This window comes from Neofelis nebulosa, chromosome 2 (assembly GCF_028018385.1).
Source record: "Neofelis nebulosa isolate mNeoNeb1 chromosome 2, mNeoNeb1.pri, whole genome shotgun sequence".
In the NCBI taxonomy this organism is placed as follows: domain Eukaryota; kingdom Metazoa; phylum Chordata; class Mammalia; order Carnivora; family Felidae; genus Neofelis; species Neofelis nebulosa.
In genome coordinates, this window is record NC_080783.1 from 105,031,099 (window position 1) to 105,054,391 (window position 23,293).

At 49.4% G+C, this 23,293-nt stretch overlaps 1 protein-coding gene across 28 annotated transcripts in view; it reads right to left on the reverse strand.

Annotated features, from left to right (window-relative positions):
- Positions 1 to 1,167: 1,167 nt before the first annotated feature.
- Positions 1,168 to 23,293, reverse strand: part of CLASP1 (cytoplasmic linker associated protein 1) — a 270,587-nt gene continuing 248,461 nt past the window's right edge. For all 28 annotated transcript variants that reach the window (XM_058715571.1, XM_058715563.1, XM_058715570.1 and 25 more), the window contains 3 exons: positions 9,887 to 10,093; positions 8,323 to 8,439; positions 1,168 to 1,588 (listed from right to left, as the gene is read on the reverse strand). In XM_058715571.1, coding sequence (XP_058571554.1) covers positions 1,502 to 1,588; positions 8,323 to 8,439; positions 9,887 to 10,093 — 411 coding nt within the window. In that variant the 3' untranslated portion in view covers positions 1,168 to 1,501. The remainder of the gene's footprint in view (positions 1,589 to 8,322; positions 8,440 to 9,886; positions 10,094 to 23,293) is intronic.

The following is a 23,293-nucleotide window of genomic DNA, read 5'->3' on the forward strand; positions in this document are numbered from 1 at the left end:
TCTCTGCTTCTGGGTGCTTCTGGCTGCAAGGGGGGTTCTGCATCAGAACAGCAAACACCTCATTACAAAGTAACACCAGAACAGGCATTTTCCTCAGGGAAAACCCAGTTCAATTTAGAGAGGACAGAAGGCTTCACGACTGCAACAAGAATTTCCATTTCACTTGAAGAATTTTACTCAAAACTTATTTTAACCAGACTCTAAATCTTTATAGTCTCTTTTATTGGAGAGTGAAACCCTTAAGAAAAATGTTTAGGAAGGGTAGTTTCTCTGGTTAATTTCTCAGTGAAGAAACGTTACAACTGGGTTTCAAATCCTATTTTCCCGCAATGTGCCACTCGCCGTTACTTTTTCCTCAAACAACTATTTCAACAGATGATCAAGGAAGTACGTCCGTCCATAAAATTAAAAAAAAAGGATTCTGACACCTGGTCTCTCTAGATTTTCCTTCGATCCTAATCCCAAATGAAACCAAGAAGTCAAAACTGGGGTGGCAGAGTTATCATTTATCAGACTGGCCAGAACACTTCGAACTGAGCAGCTGAGGTGGAGGCTGGGGGACAGGAGAGGAGACGGTGCTGAATCAGAAAAGCCCAACCAAGAAGCAGGGCCACAGGGGAGGCCCTGTTAACATAGTGTTTCCCCAACATCTGCGTAGTGAAATAAACACACACACACACACACACACACACACACACACACACACACACGCCTTCTCTTGTATCTTCCAGGCTTCAGGAAATGCCACTTTAGGCACTCCCCCTAAGGGATGCTATACATTTACCTGGACTTTTGTTTGGATTTAAACGGAAGAAACAATTCTTTCGAGTAGAAGCTCTGGGTGGGGATAGCACGAGTGGAGGGTTCAGAGGCGCTGGGAGCCCGTCCTGGAAGGGGCCTGAGGAGGGGGCCCTGGGCCTCCAGTCCAGAAAGTGTACAAGCAAAATCCCACGTGTTTGTTAAAAGGGTCTTCAGGCCTCTGTTTGTTTCTTGCCGAGATTTGACTCACGTTCTTAGTAGGTCTCACAATACAACTGAAGGACGTACGACCCTTTCCTGGTGTCACAGGCCGTGTCCAGAAGAAGTAAGCGAAGATGAGATAGAAACACAAATTAACATACCCTCCTCAATGTTATTAACTAAGAGAAAATGCTCCTTTCTACCATGTATTGGCTAGAGAGCTCTGATTTGCGAAAACTGCACCCCACACACATGGTTTTATGATCTCAGCAGGCTGTACAAGACATGGGTAAGTATGGCTCTTTTCTTATTCCGCTTGTTTCGTACGAAGACTGCAAAACAGGCCTTGCTTCCTTTACATTCAATACCAGTAAGATTCTACACAAAAGCTGGAAGGGACCAAAATACTGATTGTAATAAATATCTGCGGGCCTCCGTGTACTGACTGGGCAGCCGATGGGGGGGGCGGGGGGCGGGGAAGGTCTCTGAGAGGCACCACCGATTGCTTCTAGGGCGACAGAAAGAGACTCTGGCGCTGCCATTAGCTGTGTGTGGACACGTCGGAGGAGGAGCTGCTGTTGCTGTTTGTGGTTTGGGCCCTCTTTATGTATAAGTTGAGTAGCTTCATCTGCAAAGAGAAGACGTGACAGATTAGCAGGAGGAAGGCAATCAGGGAGCAGGAGATGAAAAACCCCAGGTGACAATCAGAAGAGAGCACGTCCCTTAGTTGAGAAATTCAGGACACAAACACTGAGTACCCACCACGCATTCGGCGCACACCTGCCAGCGGGGAGGGCCACGGCCACGGGAGGGGTCAGAGTCTGGGGGGGGAGGGGCAGTGGGTTCTCAAGAAAGAATGAAAGCGTCACTCTAAGCACTCTAAGCAGGGGGCACAAGGGCTCCCTGGAAGCAGCTGTGTGAAGGGGCGACTGCGGCCAGTGGCTCCACGTGGTCTGGCGGAGAAAGAAGGGTGTGAGCCCAGCTCCACAGGGACAAGATCCGCTAGGCAAGGTACAGGTCAGGTCTTCTGACCTTCACCCCTCGGCTGCAGCTGCGCCCTCCACACGGACACCTCTCTCCTCCCCCTTCTGGGCCCACCAAAGTGCTGCGGCATCGGAGACCTATCCAGAAGGCCACCTCCACGGCCTTCCCCCACCTGCTCATCGGGACACACCCATTCCTTTCAGCTCCTGTGGCTCGGGCACCTGCCTCGTGCTGGAGTTGGCAGTGCACTCGCTTGCTCCTTCCCGTAAGATGAGAGCTCACTGAGGCCAACGGCGTGTCGTGAAGTCACATCACCTCGGATGGGCACAGCGCTTCACGACGAAAGCGGCTTTCATTTCTGAGATCTCCCATGCTTTTAACGTAAGCCCCCTGGACCCTCCAGATACGCAGAACACCGTGTAACACTGTAGGTTCTTAAGTACTCGTTCTTAAATACTTGTTGAAATCATAATGCGTTATGTTGATAATTTGCCTGCTCATACTAAGAACCAAAAGAAACAAGTGTTTGTGGAAGCAGAATGCCCGTAAACGTCCACGTAACACACAACTTGCAAGATGAAGGGGACTGGGAAATATTTTCTATCCACGGCTCTTTACCTGCTTTCCTTGCTCTAAGCAGGCCACAACGAGGCTGAGTCCAGGGGAGGAGAGGTTGGTCTCCAGGGGGACCCAGGAAGAGAGGCCCAGCGTGTGGTGCATGGGAAAGCGGGCCCTCCAACTACCTTCCAGTGGGGGCTGGAACAGCAACGGCACAGAGCTCCTGAGAGAGGCCAGGTCTCCCTGACCGCTCACCCAAAGGTAGATACACAGGCTGAAATAAACACTTGCGTTGTGTGTCTTCCCACAAAGGGAGATCCATCCCTGGGATCGCCACACACACGGTTCCAGAACCAACTCCACCACCAACTAGTTGTGTGACTACAGGCAAAACGTTTTCTGAGCCTCAGCTTCCCCTCCTGCAAAATGAAGACCGAAAACACGTCCACGTGCCCTCCGTAGCTCATCAGAAAACATGTCCTCCAAACACCCCTCCTCACTTCTTCTGGCGGTCCCCTCCTGCAGTCTGCTCCCGCCTCCCTCCCTCTGCAGCTCAGCCCAGTGCTGCCAAGCCCCACCCCCATTCAGTCCCAAGGGACTGTTCCACGCAACGGGCCCTCCTGGGCTGCTGGGCAGGCTTCCTTGTGGGTCAGTCCTGTCCTCGGACACATTTCATGCCACTCCAGGGCAGGACGAAGTTTTGCTTTTCCCACACGTCTTAGAGGTACAGTGAGGAAAGCAAGTATTCCTAACACATACTTGTTGAATCAAAGATTTTTTTTAAAGAAGAAAAAACGTTCTACAAGACAAGGCAGTTATATTTCTGTGAAAGCCTGGTTCAAAATGAGGTGCAAACACCGTTATGCTTATTTGCGATCAAAACCACTGACGTATCCACCAGTGTGGTCCAGAATGTAAGCACAAGTACAAGGAAATGATGGTAACAGAGTTAATGACATGGCCGTGGTTTCACAGTTTACAAGAAGCTTTTACTAGCGATCCTATTTGAGCCTCACAAAAATCCTCTGAGGGAGGCAGAACAGGCTCTCTCGTCTTACAAATGAAATGGCTGGGGTTCAGAAGCTTGCTCCATAAACTGGTATAAATTCAAATTATAGAGTGTTATAACCTTAGCATGTCCAATGTAATCCCCCCAGCAACTACTAAGAAAACAGCTACAGAATATACACGAAAGGAAATGAGGAGGGAACTAAAACATTTCAGTACAAAAAGCAAACACCGCAGAAAAATGAGGGACAGGAAAAGCTCTACGGTATACTGAAAACACACCCCAGCTTGTGACGGCGGTCTCTCCTTAGCGGCAAGCAGTCTCTTCAAATGGAAATGGCGGACCTCTCTAGTCACAAGACAGAGACTGGCAGGATGGGTAAAGAAAACACGCTCCAACACTACGCTGTCTACAAGAGACTACTCACTTTAGGTCTACTAAGACACAAAGAGGTTGAAGGTGAAAGGCTGAAAAGAGAGACTCCACGCAAACAGTAACCAAGGGTGTAAGGGTGGCTGTACCAATTACACTGAGTAAAACAAAGTTTAAATTTGTTTCTTTTTAGTGTTTATTTTTGAGAGAGAGAGAGAGAAGAGAGAGAGAGAGAGAGAGAAGGAGCGACAGAATGCGAGTGGGGCGGGGCAGAGAGAGAGGAGAGGGAGACACAGAACCTGAAGCAGGCTCCAGGCTTTGAGCCATCAGCACAGAGCCCGATGTGGGGCTCGAACCCATGCACTGCGAGATCATGACCTGAGCTGAAGTCGGATGCTTAACCGACTGAGCCACCCAGGCGCCCCAGGCAAAACAGACTTTAAATCAAAAAGTTTACAAGACAGCAAGAGTCATTATGTATTAATAAAAGGTCAATACACCAAGGAGACGCAAGCACAGACACGTCTGTGTATAACAACACGCCAGCAAAATAGAAGAAGGAAATGTTGACAGAACTGGGGTTCACGTGGCGACGTCAGTACCCTGTTCTTAATAGACCGAAGACCCAGAGAGAAGACGAGGACATCAAAAACTAACACACCACAATAAACCAACTCGATCTAACAGTCACAGCAAAACACTACCCAACAACAGAATACACGTTCTTCCTAAGTGGATGTGGCCCATGCTCCAGAAAAGACTAAAATAAGGCCACATATGAAGTCCTCAACAGATTCACAAAAATGGATATTATACAGAGTGTCTTCTCTGACCACGACTGGATGAAGTTAAAAATTGGTATCAGGAAGAAAACGGAAAAATTCACCAATTTGTGGAAACTGAGCAACACGCTGGTCAAGAGCCCATGGGTGGAAGAAGAAATCACACGGAGAATTAGAGAGTATCTGGAAACAGAGGAGAATGCAAACAACATACCTAAACTTACGGGATGCAGCAAACGTAGCGCAAAGAAGGAAACGTGTAGCTTAGAATAAAAAAGGAAGAGCCCGTATCAACCACCTCACTTTACGCCTTGCACTAGAAAGAGAACAAATTAAACCCAGAAGGAAAGAAATAATAAAGATTAGGACAGTGATAAATGAAATAGAAAAGCAATAGAGAAAACCAAGGAAACCAAAAGTTGGTGCTTTGAAACGATAAATAAAATCAACAAATCTTTAACTCAGTTACCTAAGGAAAAAAGAAGACTCAAATTACTAAAAGCATTGATGAATGTTTGGACATTACTACTGATTCTACAGAAATAAAAAAGATTATAAGAGAACACCATGAGGGGTACCTGGGTGGCTCAGTCAGTTAAGCGTCCAGCTCTTGATTTCAGCTCAGGTCACGGTCTCACGGTTCATGGGATCAAGCCCCACATTGGGCTCTATGCTGATAGGAAGGAGCCTGGAGCCTGCTTTGGATTCTGTGTTCTGTCTCTCTTCTCTCTCTGCCCCTCCCCTGCTCGCATTCTCTCTCTCTCTCTCTCTCTCTCTCTCTCTCTGTCTCTCTCAAAAATAAACATTAAAAAAAAATCAAAGTAAATAACTAAACTTAAGAAAAAAACCCACTATGAACAAATGTACACCAACAGATTAGGTAACCCAGATGAAATGGACAAATTCCTAGAGACTTCATGAAAGTTAAAAAAAATTATGCATCAAAAGACAGGGGGTTAATGTCCAAGATATATGGGGAACTTCTAAAACTCAACAACAACTAAAAAAATAAAAACCTAATTCAAAAATAGACAAAGGACTCGAATACACATTTCTCCAAAGAAGATACACAACTGGCCAACGTGAAGAGATGCCCCACATAACAAAACTACACTGAGGAACCACCTCATATCAGCCATGAGGACCGCTACCGTCAAAGAGAGAGAAAACAGTAAGTGTCGGTGAGCAGGTGGAGAGACTGGAACCCTCGGGTGCTGTCAGCGGGAACGTAAAAGGGTACAGCCACTGCGGAAAAGTTATGGAATTCAGCCATTCCAGTCCTGCCATAGACACAAAAGAACTGAAAGCAGGGTCTCAAAGATGCACTTGTACACACAGCTTCACAGGCAGCATTGTTCACAACAGCCAACGATGGAAAGAAGCGCCCGTCACCAAAACACGGACAAGCAAACTGCAGTACGTACGCACAACGGAGTAGCACTCAGCCTTAAATAAGGAAAGAAATTCGGACAAACCTACGACATGGACGAACCTCAAGGACATCATTCTAAGTGAAATAAGCCAGTCACAAAAAAGACAAATAGTGTCACTTTTACGAGGCCCCCGGGGCGTCAAATCCAGAGACTTGAAGTAGAATGGTGGTGGCCAGGGGCTGGGAGGAGGGAGTTCTGAGGAATTACTACTTAAAGGGGGTGGGGTTTCGGTTTTCCACGAGGAGCAAAGTTCTGGAGGCGGATGGTGGGGATGGTCCCACAACAATGTGAATGTATTAACACCAGTGAAGGGTACACTCAGAAATGGTTAAGACAGCAAATTTTATGTGATGGGTATTTTGCCACAATTTTTTAAAAACTGAGAGAAAGAAAAGAAAGCCTGTTCAGGGTCACACGACTAGGAAGTGGAGGGCAGAGACCAGAAGGCAGGTTGTTTGACCCCAAAACTGGTGTTGCTGCCATGGCAACGGGACACTCTCAAATGCCCCCCATGCATTCCTTCCACGACCCTGCATCAGGCCTTTCTCCGCAGAGCCTGGTATCACTTGTTAAGCAACAGAAGAGTGTTCTGATCGGCCGGGTCACACAGAGCAACGGGAAGCCACAGCCGGAGTCTGTCTATTTCCGGTCTAGGAAACTGAGGCCGTCTTGGCACCACGTCCATCAGCGACTGATGTCTGCTGGTACAGAGGTGTATGCGAGTCTCCGAAGGTCCTGCTAACACACCAGAGCTATCGCGTCCAAGGACTGGGGCAGCGGGACGAAGCGGGCTACCGAGGAAGAAGGGTTGAGGCCCAGCCTCCCCACGCCCTCTGAGCGGACCGATCAGGACGTGGGCTCCAGAGCCAAGGCCACCGCTGAGAGGAACGGCAGCAGGTCAGCTGCACAACAGGGATGAGGGAACACCTGCGTCTTCTCAGTCCCTGACTAGAAGGGGCAAATGAGGTGATGGCACAGGGCAACTGCCAGACAAAACCGGGGTCTGTTATCTGGGGATGAGCCTTAAAAATTGAATCCCCTTGGTGAATATAGTTTTCTAGTTTTCACTGCTGCCAGGAACCACCGACAGAAAGCCAGATAGAGGCCGGAGAGAGGGGCGGCTTCCAGGCCTAGCACACTGCTGGTGACTCTCGGCTTGGGAGTTTCTAGATCGTGGCTGGGGAAGGGGTCAGTGATGAGAAAAGGAAAGGAGAAGGGGAAAATACAGTCAGGCGAAGTAGCCCCCAAACCACCCTTCAACCCAGCCGCTGACTTCTCAGGGGTTCTCAGCCAGCGGTGATTTGCTCCCCAGGGGTCATCTGGCTGCACGCAGCCTTGACGGTGACTCTCATGACTGAGGGGTGGGCGCTACCGGAATCTAGAGGGCCGTCAGGGGTTCTGCTTATCCCCCTACAACGCCCAGGACAGCCCCCGCCAGCACAGCGGGGAATGCCCTTCTGGCTTTGCCAGAACTCTGGGGAGGCAAGCCTCTGGCTAGGATGCCCCGCTGGCCGTGCCAAAGGAACAGCTCTATGTGGAAAGAAATGCGGCCTCACTTGCTGATTCTTCCTTTCATAAGGAGCATGTCAGGCACCTCTAGCTTCACGCTTTTTTACCCAGACCACCACCAGGGCGTTTTGAACTCCATGTTGCCGCACTACTCCCCCCCCCCCCCCCCCCCCCCCCGGCAGCCCCTGGGGTTGCCTTGTCACACGGCAGGCCAGAGGCCTGCAAGGCCCCAGCGGTCAAGCGGCCGCTCCCGCCCTTGCCTCTCCTGCCAGAGCTCCACCTGCTGTCCCCCGGCAGGCTCATCAGACTGAAGGTTATTTTTAAACCAGTAAGCACTCTGGCCGCTCTCAGCTGCAATGAGCCAACAGGCCTCTTGTCCCATTTTCTGCCCCCCATTCTAAAACACCCTGAAAGGAACAGGAGAGGCAGCATGGCCTGGCTTCTGGCGTGAGAGCTCTGTGTGTCCCTGCGCAGCTGAATGTGGATGAGTGTCCTCATCCCACAGGGACATCGTCACGAATGAAGGGATCGACACACACAGAGCGCGCACAACAGCGCCTGCACGTCAGCAAGGCCTAGGGGGAGAGCCCGCGGTCCTCAGCGTCGATGCCCACGAGGGACCCAGCCCGTGTGGAGGCCAGAGCTGCAGACAAGCAGATTTTCGGCGGCTGGCAGAGCCCAGGCATGCCGTCGGCCCGTGTAACACTATACGTACCTTGCTCCCCGTGAGCTGTGCGAGGTGAGGTTTCAGCTCTTCTCCGATTACGGAATAAATCGCCACTAAGCAAAACACGCTGGCCTTACGCACACTGCTTTCGGTGTTGTCATAACCCTACAGAGGCAGAGGGGACACGAAAAGGAAATGAGATCAAAGATCTGCTTCACGGTCAACGTCTCGTCAAGGTTTCCGCAAATACCCTCACAGTTCAACCCTGGACTTGGCGCTAACAACCACCACACACCTGAGACCGGCCACTGGACCCAGGGAGCTTTCGCTCCAGGGAGGTCAAAACTCAACAGTGTCGAGAGTGAACTGGTTCCTGCAGGTGGAGAAGGGAGGCTGGCAAGTAGCAGCGGCCTCCCCTGCACTATGTGCTGCTCAACGCGAGCTGCCACAGCAGCACCACGCAAGACACATGGGAGAGAGCGTGAGAGAGAGAGAGAGGGAGGGAGGGAGGGAGGGAGGGAGGGAGATGGGAAAGGAAATTCAGGGGGAAACAGCTCGGTTCTTTCATATCCTCCCAATGGCAAAGCAAACCTTGTGTGAAATGAGAACTTTCAAGAAACGAGGACTGCCTCCCTCGCTCTTATGGGCAGAACCTCTGTACCACCCAAAGCGGGTGGGGGACATCCGGGCCCGGAGCCTGACACCTGTGCACTCTACATCAGGGCCTCCGTCTACCTGTCGGCCTGGCTCCTGCCCCATGCAAATGAGACAGCCTGCTGCTCTCCAAACAGCCCTGAGGATGCTTCAGGCTTGCTCTTTCCTCTGCCTGGAATAATCCAGTCTCAACAGTCTGTACTTAAATTCCCAAGCCGAGCGCTCGGTGAGCAGCAGCATTTCTTAAATGTGAAGCTGATTTCTCTCCACCTTCCCCACTGAAGTCGCTCTCTCCCTCCAGGGCCCAACTCTAAACCAGCTCTTCTGTGAAATCACCTCTTGGCCTCTGATCCAGGAAACCCCCCACTCGCACCTACAGTAACTCGGCAGGTGGTGCCCCATCTCCGGCTGCCAGCACAGCTGTACTGTGCCCCACGCAGGTTGAAACACCCCTGGGGTTATGCCGTGGCGCAGCAAAACATCTTCCTGAGTCTAACTCAGTGCCTTGCACTTAGAAGGCTCTCCATGAATATGTGCTGGATAGCAGAGCAAGAACCATTATCTGACTTTGCACTCCCATGGCCCACCCTGCCCAGGGCTGGGGCCCACAGATGTGCAATAAGGGTTTGTTGAAGGCATAAACAACGACAACCATGAAAGGACCAAAATATATTTACAGTAAACAGAAAGTTCACTTTGGGAGCCACAGCTCTAGGCTGCCGGGAAGCTCTTCGGCCACATTCAGGGGAGGGTGCGTTAGAAAACAAGAGAGAGAGGGCCTGAGGTGTCCGAGCCACACAGCTGCGCGGGTTCTGAAACAGGTTGGCGCCTGCCCTTTCCCACCCGCCCCTCAAGTGAGTGAGGAGGGCAAAGCCCCAGGCACCCAGGTTGGGCAGCATCGGCTCCCGGCCTCACAGCCCCGCACGACAGGCACTGGCCAGCTGCCCAGGGGGCCCACCTGTAGCAAGCCCGGGATGATGTCGGCGAGGAGCTGCAGCAAGGACTCCTTGGCGATCCTCTCGACGACTTTGGTCTGCATCTTGATGGCGGCGAGGTTGATGGGGTAGTCGGCCGTCTGGATGATGGGGCAGAGGACTTTGATACACTGCTCTGGGTGGATGGAGCTGGCCAGCGTGGACGCCGCCTCCTCGGCTGCTCTCACCACCTGAAACACCAGTTCCCCCAAACAAGTGAGCTCCCGGAGACCAAGCGATCTGCTGCCTAACTTCGGGAGCCAGAGGACACACGTCACCTAACGCCTCGGGCTAATTCTGTACAAGACAGTTAAGAGCAAGGTGGTCTTGAGGGTGATTCTCCAGTGGATGGGGGGCATGGGAAGGTAGGAATGCGGCTTCCACCAGAAACCCCGGAGAAGCAGTTCTCCAAGTGTTACCTCCCCTGCAGCAGCAGCGACATTCCTGAGAACGTGCTAGAAATGCAACTTCCCTGGCCCCACCGTGGACCGGCCGAATCAGAGACTGGGGACTAGAGCCCAGCAAACTGTCTTAGTAAGCGCTTCAGAGGGTCTCCCGTACGGGAAAATCTGAGAGTCTCTGTCCTAGAAGATTAGGACCTAAAAAAGAAGTAAACATAAATGCTTTCCAGCAGCTCGGGGGACAGCTCCAATTAAAGTAACTGGAGAGAAGCCGGGAAGAAAAATCAGTGGCTTCAAGACTTATGATTCCATGAAGGCACCTAATCGTAAAGCAGTTGGAGAGGCTTTTCCAAGGAAAGCCTCCGTGCCCGTATCACCACACCCTGTACTCTGAAGGAAGTGCACAAAATGGCCACCTCACAGCCAACAGAGCGGCCTCTGACCTGTGAAGAGATCCCAGCGCACTAGGATACGCTGAGTCCTTGTGCTACAGGTCACCAGGAGCACCACAAAAAGAGCCTCTGTAATAAAGATAGAAGCTAAATGCAAAACCCGGCAAGGAACAAGGAGTGCAGGCTGCGGCCTTTGAGGGCTGGAAGCAAACGCCAGCCGTGGCATTCGCAAGTGCTAACCCCCATCTCCTCTTCTGTAAAATGGGGATACCTCACAGAAATCATTTGTTAAGTGGTGTCAAAATGTGCTACATGTTCAGTAAACGATAGTTACTCCTATTCATGACACAGGGGTATGTATATAAATGATAAGCAAAAAACACCAGGCTGTAAACATGTACATATTTTTTTTTTTAGTTAGAATTAAAAAAAATTTTTTTATATATTTTTGAGAGAGAGAAAGAGAGGCAGAATAGGAGTGGGGGAGGGACAGAGAGAGGGAGACAAAGAACCCCAAGCAGGCTCCAGGCTCCGAGCTGTCAGCACAGAGCCCGACGCGGGGCTCGAACTCACAAAATGTGAGATCATGACCTGAGCTGAAGTCGGAGGTTTAACCGACTGAGCCACTCAGTGGTGCATACAGTATGCATTTTCTCATAAAATATAATGAAAATCTAATCCTTTTTTTTCCGACTGCCAGCCCTGGACTGTTCATTCCACCCAGATTCTTCCCTGTTTTGTGTTCTGCTACTGAAACAAGGCAGCTGTCTTTAACTCAGCAACAAGACCAAGGTTACCAGCTTAAGCCTCAATATCCCCAGTGCTCTTGTGATTGAAGCAGACTGACCAACAAGAACAGCAGACAGACTACCTGGAAAGCATCTTCTAGATGTGGGCAAGGGTGGGCTAAAACGTCCATGCATACAAGCCAGGGAGGACAGGACACACAGAGGGGCACCCTGAGCCATATGGTGGACACATGGACTGCAGGAGGTCACTGTAGAGCCCTGACCACTGTGCCCTCACGCTAGGAGGGACAGGGCCAGATCTTGGGGCTCTGCAGTCATGGCTTTGGGACAAGACGCAGCTCAGTTTAGCTGGGGCTACGCCACCCTGTGAACAGGACTGACTTCCCGGAGTGTGCCTCATAGGTCCGTGTGTCTGCTCTGCTCTCTGAACGGTAAAGTGGACTCCTTCCAACACAAGGGGGCTGAATTCATCTCACTTAAAAATCATTATATTTGGGGCACCTCGGTGGCTTAGTCTGTTAAGCAGCCGACACTTGACTTCAGCTCAGGTCATGATCTCACAGTGCGTGAGGTCGAGCCCCACACTGGTCTCTGTGCTGACAGTGCAGAGCCTGCTTGGGATTCTGTCTCCCCCTCTCTCTGCCCCTCCCCTGCTCACTCTGTCTCTCTCAAAATAAATACAAATAGACGTAAAACAAAAGCCCGGTATTTTTAAGGCTGGTCATGCTGCACTGACAGTTGGAGGTTCTTCCTGGGCTGCTCATGTCCCAACACTGGGATTTAACGCGGTGGAAAACCTGGAAGGAAACGCACAAAACATTCCCTCATTATCTCAGGGGGTTAGATTATGGGTAATTTTATTCTCCTCTTCGTATTTTTTATATTGAAAAATTGCCATGGAAAACTGCCATAGTAATGTTCCTGGTAAGGAAAACGTATTCATAAAAATTTAAGTGTGCTTTTGAGATCAGGGAAAGTTCACAGTTCAGCCCTTGGTTCACGGAGAGCAGGGAGGACAGGGTGCTGCACCCCAGAAGCAGGCGGCCCTTCGTCGTCCGGGACGGAATTTGAGCCCCGGCATGGAGTTGCACTTCCTGGGTGTTGGCTGAGAACGTTACTATGATTATAATAATCGCTGCTATTTCTGCTTACTGCCTACTGATTCCATAAGCTCTCTTCTGCTATTTAGGAAACTCACTGTCTCTCACACAAATGTGGCTGACCACGTCCCCTTCTTGAATAGCGGGATGACCTCTCCTTCTCAACTTGTAGAGATTTTCTCTATTGCTGGCACCTCATGTCGGTTGCTTTACATTCTTGCCAACATTTCCACATGTGTCTCCTTCCCAAACAGGCTGCAAGGCCTAGCAGACGGGCTGGGACACTTGTTTTGTACCCCAAAGTACACAGCAAGGCTGGGCATTTACCAGGTGTTCAACATTTACAGATGGACTGAACTTCATTCTGTCTGCCTGAGGGGATGTTCCTACTTAAAGCCCTGCCTTCCTGAACTCTCAAAGTTCTCTATTTCTTGTTAGAGGCCTCTTGAAGTTTCCCTGGAAGGACCTGCTATCTCCTTAAGGCACTGACCGCAGTCTAGGGGTCTCATTAAGTAAGCTCACATCCCCATCACCTGACCAGCGCGCTCGTGGACACAATGCATACACCTGTGGGGGCATACATCGGGATTATGGATTAATCCTTCCGAGAGTCAAAATGGGGACCAGGATCAGCATGGTTCAAGAGTAAATACCGTGTACACGAGAGAAGACAGGGGTCAAGAACATCCAAGATTTGTCTGCACTTATTATATACGTGCAAAGTCAGGCTTGGGTGCAAAGCACTGCAGAGGTCATTTTACTTTCAAAGAATCCTATTCTCGGTAAGCCCATAAGAGCAATTTTTCTTTCATACCACGACTGGCCCTGCCTTGTTGTGTACAACATGCACACACTCATTCACCCCTGTGTGTCAGGGACTGAGCTCAGGGCAGGCCACAGGAGTGAGGACGATGGGTGGGCCCGGACCCCGTCCTCACGGTGCTGGGCAGGATGGGCTGGTCTGTGCAGAGGGTGCAAAGCCCCAGGAAGTGGGGAACCAAGCCCAGAAGCAGGTGGGGGCGGATGGCGGGGAGCTGAGGAGTGTCTGCAGTTGGCCGGGGTTAGATGAAAGGAAGCTGATGAGGGGCGGGACGCAGAATGAATGTCTGCACAAGGCTTCCCAGGTGTTCTTCGGGGGTTCCTCCAGTTCAAGGACGCTTGGCCATGCGAAGCCAGCCCTCCCCGTCTCTGCCTCCTCCACAGAAAGTGAGTGGTTGGGGTCAGCCAGGCAGCAAGCATGACCTCAGTCCCACTGATGGCATCACCCTCCACTTCACATACACACGAGAATGAGGCTACTTAAAGAAAACTCACTGTGATTTTTTTCTTGCCAACTCAATCTGCTGCAAAGTGCAGCTTTTTCCACACAGGTCCCCTAAAAGCAGAGTACTGTTTGGCCCTGGTGTGCATGCATAACCTTTAACCTTTCACCCCAAGAAAGGCAGCTCCAAGTTGCATGGGCACAGACAAATCGGAGTTCAATCCTCTGGCAAGACACTCAATCGGTCTGAACCTCGATTTTTAAACTAGGGAATTAAGGGGCGCCTGGGTGGCTCAGTCAGTTGGGCATCCGACTTCAGCCTGGGTCATGATTTCATGACTCATCGGTTCGAGCCCCACGTTGGGCCCTGTGCTGCCAGCTCGGAGCCTGGAACCTGTTTCGGATTCTGTGTCTCCCTCTCTCTCTGCTGTTCCCCCACGCATTCCCTGTCTCTCTCTCCCTCAAAAATAAAAACATTAAAAAAATTTTTTAAGATAGGGATTTAAAAAATACCAACTTTGGTGGATTTTGGAGTAAGAGAGAGAACATACAAATAAAGGATTGCTGGTAAGGGGTCACAGGGAGACACAGAGGAGAACCAGGGAGTTCTGAGTCTGCCAGAGAGCAGAGCTCCCTCCAGGGGACCCCTCTGACCCAGTCTAGTGCCCACATCAAGTGGGTCTGCCCTTGCCAAGAATCCCTCTAAACAGCTATCCTGGAACCAGGCTCACATTTGTTGATACGGCATGGAAGGCCAGCATGGCCTGGCTCCTGCCTGTGTCCAGCTGTGGTTTTGCCCTCCCTCGCCCCCTGTGCCCTGGTCACACTGAGCTGAGGGCAGGTCCTGCACAAGCCCCGCCGGCCCTTTCGCGGAGCCCCTGGCTAGCCCCTCCGTTCCTCCTCAGCATCGCTCACTGGTGCTCCTCACCTGGACGGGCCAGGTCTCCTTCAGGACCCGCTTGCTGCGGTACGACTCTGGAGAGCCCTGTGTGCACACCTCCACCACTGCACTCAACACCTTGCTCAAATGGTCTCTCCCACTAGACAGAAAATTCCTCGAAGGCAAGCTCCCACCTCAGCTACCTTTCTATACCCCCCACGCCTGGCACAGCGTCCAATATATATGAGCTACTCAAGAAATGTTTGTCAAGCACATTCTCCCGTGTACATATTTTGTAAAATGTTCGTGACTGGCCAAGTCACCTCTGGGGCATGCCTCACTGAACTGCACGGACGTGTTCCACCTGAGGAGCTGGCCCAGAAACTGAGGGGGAAGCAAGATATCTGCAGGCAAGCCACCTGGCCCTTGGGCAAAATCAGCTATAGGAGGCCCGGAGGGTCCCATTCCCGGTGACAGGGCGGAAAGGCGACACTTCTGTCCTTTGGAAAAGAGACTTTAGTTCAGGTTGTTTTTTTTTTTTCCTAGCAACCCTCTGTTTGAAGAGGGGTGGCGTACTGCTTAAAAGACTTCCATCGTGCAACGAATTACTCTAAGATGAAGTGCTTTTATTCCTCCTCAGTTCATGCACATCCCTCTGGTTGTCGCAAGTCCACGGTGCACTCGGGAAAGCCGAGCACCGGGCACGTGGCTGAGTTATGTACAGCTGGGCAGCCAGTGGACAGTGGATGAGGGGGTCATCTCTTCCCTAAGCGGGTCCCGCAGTGAAGGTGTGCTCCGAAGCCAATGCCTTTCTGCTGTGCGAAATTACTGTTTGCAAGTACCCTAACATACGGCTCAGAAATCTGAGCTGTAGTGAGGAAAGTCTGTGTCTTAGTTTTGTTTTTGTTTTTTTTTTTTAATTGTTTTTAAGCTTTATTTTATTTTTGAGAGAGAGAGAGAGACAGAGCGTGAGCAGGGAAGGAGCAGAGAGAGAGGGAGACACAGAATCCGAAGCAGGCTCCAGGCCCCGAGGTGTCAGCACAGAGCCTGACAAGGGGCTCGAACTCACGATCCGTGAGATGATGACCTGAGCCGAAGTCGGATGCTCAACCGACTGAGCCACCCAGGCGCCCCAGTGTGTCTTAGTTTTTAAAGACATGGGGTAAAATCAGAAGGATCAGAAAATACTGGATAACCTTGTGGGTACATCCAAGGTAGAAGACACTGATGTACATGTTTAAGACCCAGCTGGGAAACGGGAGGCAGCTCAGTGGGTGGGAAGACAGGCCTGGAAACGGACTGGGACCCAAGTGCCAGCAGTGCCACTTAACAGTCCTGACAGGAACAAACAACTTCCCCACGACCCTCGGATGCGGAGAGCACCAGTGAGACAAGGAAACATACTGGCGGGCTCGTGGTGAGAGTGCCATCGTAAGGTTTCCTTCCTTGCTTCCAACCTGTTTGTACTCTCCTGTCATTCGGGTGAAAGTGAGTTGCCCTGCAGTGAGTTGTGGGTCAAAGGACTTCCAGATCTGCCGAGCCAAAACCCACACCCAAGGAGAACTTCCTCTTCTAACCCCAGGAATTCTTGACGTCACCTGCATGAAGCATTTAATCCAATGTATCTAACACACAAAGGTTTTCTGAAAAACGTCTGAAAACGAAAAGCCAGAAGGTATACTTCGAGGCGGCAAGTTTGAGGCCCTCTTGCTTACGGAGGTTACAGCAAGTTTCCCAAGACAGACACCCGCTTCTGCCAAGGCAAGTAGGTGTTCTGGACTTCCCTCTCTGTGCCAAGACCCCAGCTTTTGGCGAGCTGCCTGAATCAGGGTGAACTTTAGGTTTTGCCCCTGCGTTCTATGTAACCTAAGAAGCAAAGATTATAAATGTAAGCAAGCAGAGAGCAAAAGTAAACACGGGCACCAGAAAGAAAGGAGAACAATACTGTTTGGTAGACAAGGTGGCCAGAAGCAGCAAGGATTTTAAAAAGGAGGGTGGGGTGGGGCATATTTATGAGACAGCAACATCAAGCAGGTTATAATCTACCTTGAAGTGGCCAAAATTGTCCCAAGTCTCCTGATTTTGCTACTCTGATTAGAAACATGGGGATTTTTCCCTTTCAAAGCCAGTGAAGCTAGCTAGGAAAAGTACAATTTCCTCATCGAACTTTTTAAAAAATGAGATCATTACTCAGAATATTGATGAGTGTTTGCTTAAAGATAAGGTTTCTTTTAGAGCACAGAACTTGTCAAAATTTGGATTGTGTGTTTTAAGTCCAAGGTTTGATTTGGCTCTGTCACAGACACACGAGAAAAATTGGTTGAATAAGAAAAGATTTTTTTTTAATGCAAAAAAAAAAAAAAAAAAAAAAAAAAAAAAAAAAAAAAAGGTTGGGGGGTCGGGGGGCGGCAAATGTTCCTAAACAATGACTGGAATCAAAGAACTCTTCCCAGTCTGGCAAAACCTAGTTTAGTGCCTCAATCATGTGGAAGCTAAGGAAAAGGTTGGCGCCACCTTCTGGGGAAAAACTGGAAAGACCTTATACAAATGGGATCCGGATCCACACGGAGTTGTGGTATCCACGGGTATCCTGGGGAGATCCCATCCTTTGCAAAAGACTGGCACTCCTTTAAATTCCAGGATTTAAGCTGCATGTGAGCCCTCACTTAGCTAGGCTCAGTGCCATACCAGAGGGAGAAAGGGAGGAAAGAAAAAACAGCTCCAGGTTCAACGTCCACGGACCCAAGTTTTGGAGCCAGTTCTGTCATCAACTAGTGAGGTGGTCTGGGAGGACATTTCTACTTTCAAGGCCTCAGTTTCTCTCATCAGAAAAATGAGAGGGAGAATGTGAATCAAGCATTTTCACATGATCTTGTTATAAAACCTTATCTCCGCCCCTACTTAAGGAGTGCGTTCCCCTAAAAAGATGCACGCAGAATTTCCAGAGGCAGAGTATAGACATGATGTCTAACAAGACAGCCATCACATCTTTGCCTGCAAAAGCAGATTCAGGACAACACTATATCTCTCTCAACTGCATTACGGCAGGTAGGTGGGAGACAGGCCTGGGAGGTGGCTGTGTCCCATCCTGGAGGACACTGCAGATACTGGGCTGGCTGGACTGTCAGGAAGGGCAAAAGAGACAACCTAGGGGCCCCTGGGTCACTCAGTCAGTTAAGTATTTGACCCCTGATTTCAGCTCAGGTCATGATCTTATGGTTTGTGAGTTCGAGCCCCATATCGGGCTCTGAGCTGACAGTGTGGGGCCTGCTTGGGAGCCTCTCTCTCCCCTCTCTCTGGACCTACCCTACCCCACTCGTTTGCTCTCAAAATAAGTAAACTTAGGGGCGCCTGGGTGGCTCAGTCGGTTAAGCGTCCAACTTCGGCTCAGGTCATGATCTCACGGTCCGTGAGTTCGAGCCCCACGTCGGGCTCTCTGCTGACAGCTCAGAGCCTGGAGCCTGTTTCCGATTCTGTGTCTCCCTCTCTCTCTGACCCTCCCCTGTTCATGCTCTGTCTCTCTCTGTCTCAAAAATAAATAAACATTTAAAAAAAAAACACAAAAAACTAGAAGCTGTACTGTTGGACATAACATCAAACCCTGCAGTCAGTAAAGAAGGCGCTAGAGGCTTTTAAAAAGAAAAAAAAAAAATAAGTAAACTTAAAAAAAAAAAAAAAAGAAAAAAAGATACAACCTGAATCTCCTCAGATGGGAAGCTGAGCGGCACACAGAAGCCTCCTCTTCTGCATGTCTGAAAACTCAGGGTGCCTTCCGGCTTGGAGGTGACAATGTAACAGCTACTCCAGTGTGGACATGGATACATTCAGCCAGCACAGCAGCCAAGACGAAAACTGTTTTCCATTGGTGTTTTACATCCTCAGTCGAATTTCAAAAGCCCTCTTAGATATATTTTAAAAAGTACACTATATGTGCTTTGTGTAAAATCTATAAAGCTTGTCAACAATTCTATTCAGAATTGGTCTGCTTTCTTCGCTGGAAGAGGGCAGAGGAGACAGTATCTTCAGTTTTCCACAGTGTGAGCCCTGCAGGGCATCACGCCCTCTGCTCCCCCGGGGTCACCCAGCGTATGAGCGTTTTAGAGACCCAGAGAGAGAGCTCCTGTGACTTGTCCGCAGTCGTACAGCCAGTGAATGACAAAAGTAGGACGAGGATCCACACGTTCACAACTCCAAACTCAAAGGTTGTGACGTTGAACACTGGCCCCTTGCCTGTCTCTTTGTAGGAGCTGTTTCTTAGTAGGATGCCTTTTCTGAAGCCATAGGAGCTAAAAGGCGGCCGGTGTCCTATCTGCCTCCCAGGAGGGCCGGTTCACCTGAGAGGAGGAACCTGTCACTTGCCCCAAACAGTGGCACAGCAGCAGCACTGCTGTTCAGAACCGGGCACTATGCTTGGCACTCTACAGCGAGCCAGTGGGGTGGGGACACGGCATCTCCACGTGACATATACAGCATGAAAGCAATCTTGGTTTCGTGCAGTCAGCCCAGGGTGTTCTAAGCCCATGCTCCCTCTTCCAGGCCAGGCCGCCCCGGCTCACTGTTACAATTCTCCCCCTAACTACTCCTTGCAGCCAACCTCAGGTTCTCGCTTCCTCAGGCAGCCTTGCTGGACTCTTCCAGCCCACTCCAAAGTCCTAGTGCCTCTCACTCTGAACGCACATGTGCTTTAACCTCAACTAAACCATGAGCTTCTTGAAGACTGGAGCCCTGCCCTTCACTTCCAACCTCCTGCCTCCAAAACCAAAACATTTACCAGAGTTTGTGCTCTCAGACAATGTTGGTTTGGCAACTTTTAACCTTTAGAGGATTATATAGGTTTCTGGTTTTGCCTTTCCATTAAAAAGAGCAAAAACTTGGAAAGGAAATTGGTTCCTAGCCACCTCCCAAGATTGGGTGGGCTCAGGGAAAACTGGATACTTAGGACCTGTGAAGGTAGGTTTGTTACTTAATAGCAACTTCCAGTACCTTGAGGCTGGATAAGACACAGATAATCACTCAGTCCATTCCCTGGGGTAAGAGATAAGAGAAACCAAGGTCCGGGAGGGGTGAAGTAATTTCTCCAGGTTCACATAACACACTGTCCTCCAGAACCACTGATATGCGGGTGGTCACTGCCCCAGGAGGCTTCTAAGGACCATTCCAGAGCGCAGCGGGGCTGGCTAAGTCGTGGTCAGACAATGATTTTAATTGGTATGTGAAGGAGAATTATCAGCTTGCTAAAATCAAACGTCCTCTCCGACACACCACTGCTCTTCTCTGGCCAGGACGCTTGTCAAAATGACTGTAGAGAACACACCACGCCAGCAGGGCGAAGCCCAAGTCAGAAAACAAGCGACCGAAACCTCCTCTTTTATTGTTTAAAATAATTTGGTGTAGCTCTACTTGTAATTCGTTACGGTCCTAGAATGTAAAATTAACTTTCTATGATTTAAAATAAAGCCCCCAAAGACAAACAATGGTTGTTTCATAAGAATCCAACTTCCCCAAACTGCCTGAGGCTGGACTGTGATGCCTCAAACACCCAGACGAAGAAACATCTGGTGAGCCAGTATGGGACACAAAAGGATGCTGACATTTCCTTCTTTTCATAGACAAATACAACTGAATACTCACCAGTGTGGCCAAGTTCAGAAAAAGCTACACCCAATGATCAAAAAGTTTCAATGACAGGGGCACCTGGGTGGCTTAGCTGGTTCAGCATCTTGGGTCTTGCAATCAAGCCCCCGCATCAGGCTCCCAGCTGAGCTTAGAGCTTGCTTGGGATCCTCTCTCTCTCCCCCTCTGTCCCTGCCCAGCTTACACGCTCCCTTGCTCTCTCTCTCTTTCTCTCTCTCTCCTTCTGCCCCTTCCCAGCTTACGTGCTCACACACACACTCTTTCTCTCTCTTATCTTTTTCCACACTGTCCTGTATTTGAGTCTCACGACAGTCAAGCTTTATAACAGGCTCACCCAGAGGTGATGAGACCCAACAACACAGCTGGACAGCACACACAGTGGACTAAAAATCAGGTTTTCTGCCTCAGGAGTCACACCCCATGCTGACCCTAGAATCTTATTCGTACCATGGATTCTACTTTTTTTTTTTTTTTGGATTCTCTTATTAAATCCCCTCCTCATCGATGAAGGAGAGATTCTGCGCCAGTCCTAACAAACGGATTGCCAATTCTAAGATGAGAAGACTTAAATGAATGGAGTTTTCTTTTAAAACAGAAAATGGGCTTCAGATTTCTGAAGGTCACTAACAAGTCCTCAGCCCTTTTTAAGATGCTTGCTACAAGCTAACACTACTGTAAACCGTGGTGACTTCATTAAGGAGCCGCTGAAACTCTGTAGCAATGTTTATTTACTAAACAGATAAAAAGGAGTCAGACTGAGAACAAACTGAGGGTAGATGGGGGGTGGGACGGAGGGGAGGGTGGGTGATGGGCATTGAGGAGGGCACCTTTTGGGATGAGCACTGGGTGTTGTATGGAAACCAATTTGACAATAAATTTCATATTAAAAAAAACTATAATAGAACACTAAAAAAAAAAAAGGAGGAGTCAGGTAATGAAGGAGATGTACTTATTCAAATAAGGAATATGAAACCATGTCTTAGCTGACAAACACCAACTTCTTCAATAGAAACTCTAAGTTGGTATCCAAATCCTCTATGGTGCTTACTAATTCTGTGTTGGCTTAAGATGAGGGATGCCTGAGCAAGATCTGGTGCCTGGTATGTTTCCAATGTGTAACAAACATGTTTTGCATGCACGGTTCCTTTTAAAAGACCCTGAGAACACAGACTGTGGCTTAAAGGATGAGATATTCATCTCCCCTGAGAGCTTTTATGACAAATTTCAACTTCTAGAAATGGCATTTCAGTAAGTTGTCCTTCACTGCTACAGTCCCAGAGCCACTGCCCAGTGTGCACCATAGTGTGGCCACTGCCCCAGCAGGCAAGGAGGGACATCTGGGGCTAAGGTCCCAGAGCAGCCTTGTGTCAGCCTGTTGTGTCCTGCCGAAGCCTGGGTTCTGTCTGTGAATACAAAACCAACGAGTTTCTTTTTTTTTTTTTTTTATTTTTGGGACAGAGAGAGACAGAGCATGAACGGGGGAGGGGCAGAGAGAGAGAGGGAGACACAGAATCGGAAACAGGCTCCAGGCTCCGAGCCATCAGCCCAGAGCCTGACGCGGGGCTCGAACTCACGGACCGCGAGATCGTGACCTGGCTGAAGTCGGACGCTTAACCGACTGCGCCACCCAGGCGCCCCAAAACCAACGAGTTTCCTAAGAGAGGGAAGTTCCAGGAAAGCTCAATGGAATGAACACGCTTTGGAAGTACCAATTAGCTAGGAGAGTAGATTCTGCTTCTGCATGACTGACACAGTCACTGGGTTTAGAAACATTTTAGATCCTTCCCAATAAATGTCAGAACCATGTCTGAATGTAGTGACAAAAAAAACAACACTAGAGAACTACCATGTGCAATATTCTATGCCAACAAGATGGCCACAGCACAAACTTGAGGTGCGTCTAACTATTCTGCCCTAAAAAACAAACAAACAAACAAACAAACAAACAAAGGGAATGATGGATGGAGATAGTTTGGGTAAAATAAGAGAAAGACTAGAAGAATTTCAAAAGAAAAGACAGACAAAGAAACCATACATAATCCTAAATATACACAAGTGCCCAAGGCTGGGAGCTTCTGGCCAAGTGACAGAGTGAAGTTTCACAAGGAAAATACAAGGGCACTCAAGGTGAGTATCGAAGTATGCAAAGCAGGGCAGGCCTGCCAATAAAGGCACTCCTTTACTGGGAACAGGATGTTTTCCCCACCTGCTTGGTCAGCTGATCAGTGACGGCAGTGAGGAGTCCCTGGGTCACAGGGATGCCACAGGACAACTAAGGGCTGCTAAGCTTACTTTAAGCAACAAGTATTTTCTGCTTCTGTCCCTCAGGCAATTTAAAAGAGTTCACGCCAAAGAACTTTCTCTACTGAATTTCTCATTTTGCAGGAGGAAAAACACCCCAAAGAAACAAGATCCCTCAAGAAGACAGCTCAGTAAGAAACGGACTATTTAATTCTGCTCAGCTGTACCTCTTAGGGTCCACTGGCAAAGTTTCACAGTTTAAGATCAGGATGCCAGCTTTAAACACAGACATCTTCCAAGGGGATAGTCAGTAAGCACCACGCACTACGGAGGGCTTAGTGTCACCTCGATGCCACATTCTAAGTAGGTCCTCTCCAGAGGAAACAACATCAGGTGCTTCCAAGAGAACAGTTTTACTTCGGTTTTTGGTCAGGTATTTAAGAAGAGGCTATTAGGGTTTTAAAAAAGAAGAGAAAAAGGTCAGCACAGGCCAGGCCACTTGCCCTAAGAGACACAAAACCTGCTTCACATACTGGTTCTGCCAATACCTGCCATGCGTCACCTGACAAATGACAGCATGTTCTGGACCCTCTTCCCTCACTCAGGAATAATGGCGTTGGCTACGTTAGCTCACGGGTCCTCACATTTTACATGAGTTATTGTAACAGGAAAGCGTTCTGTTCAAACATGAGTGATTTGTACTAGCACACGACAAAGCCAGATTTCTGAAGCG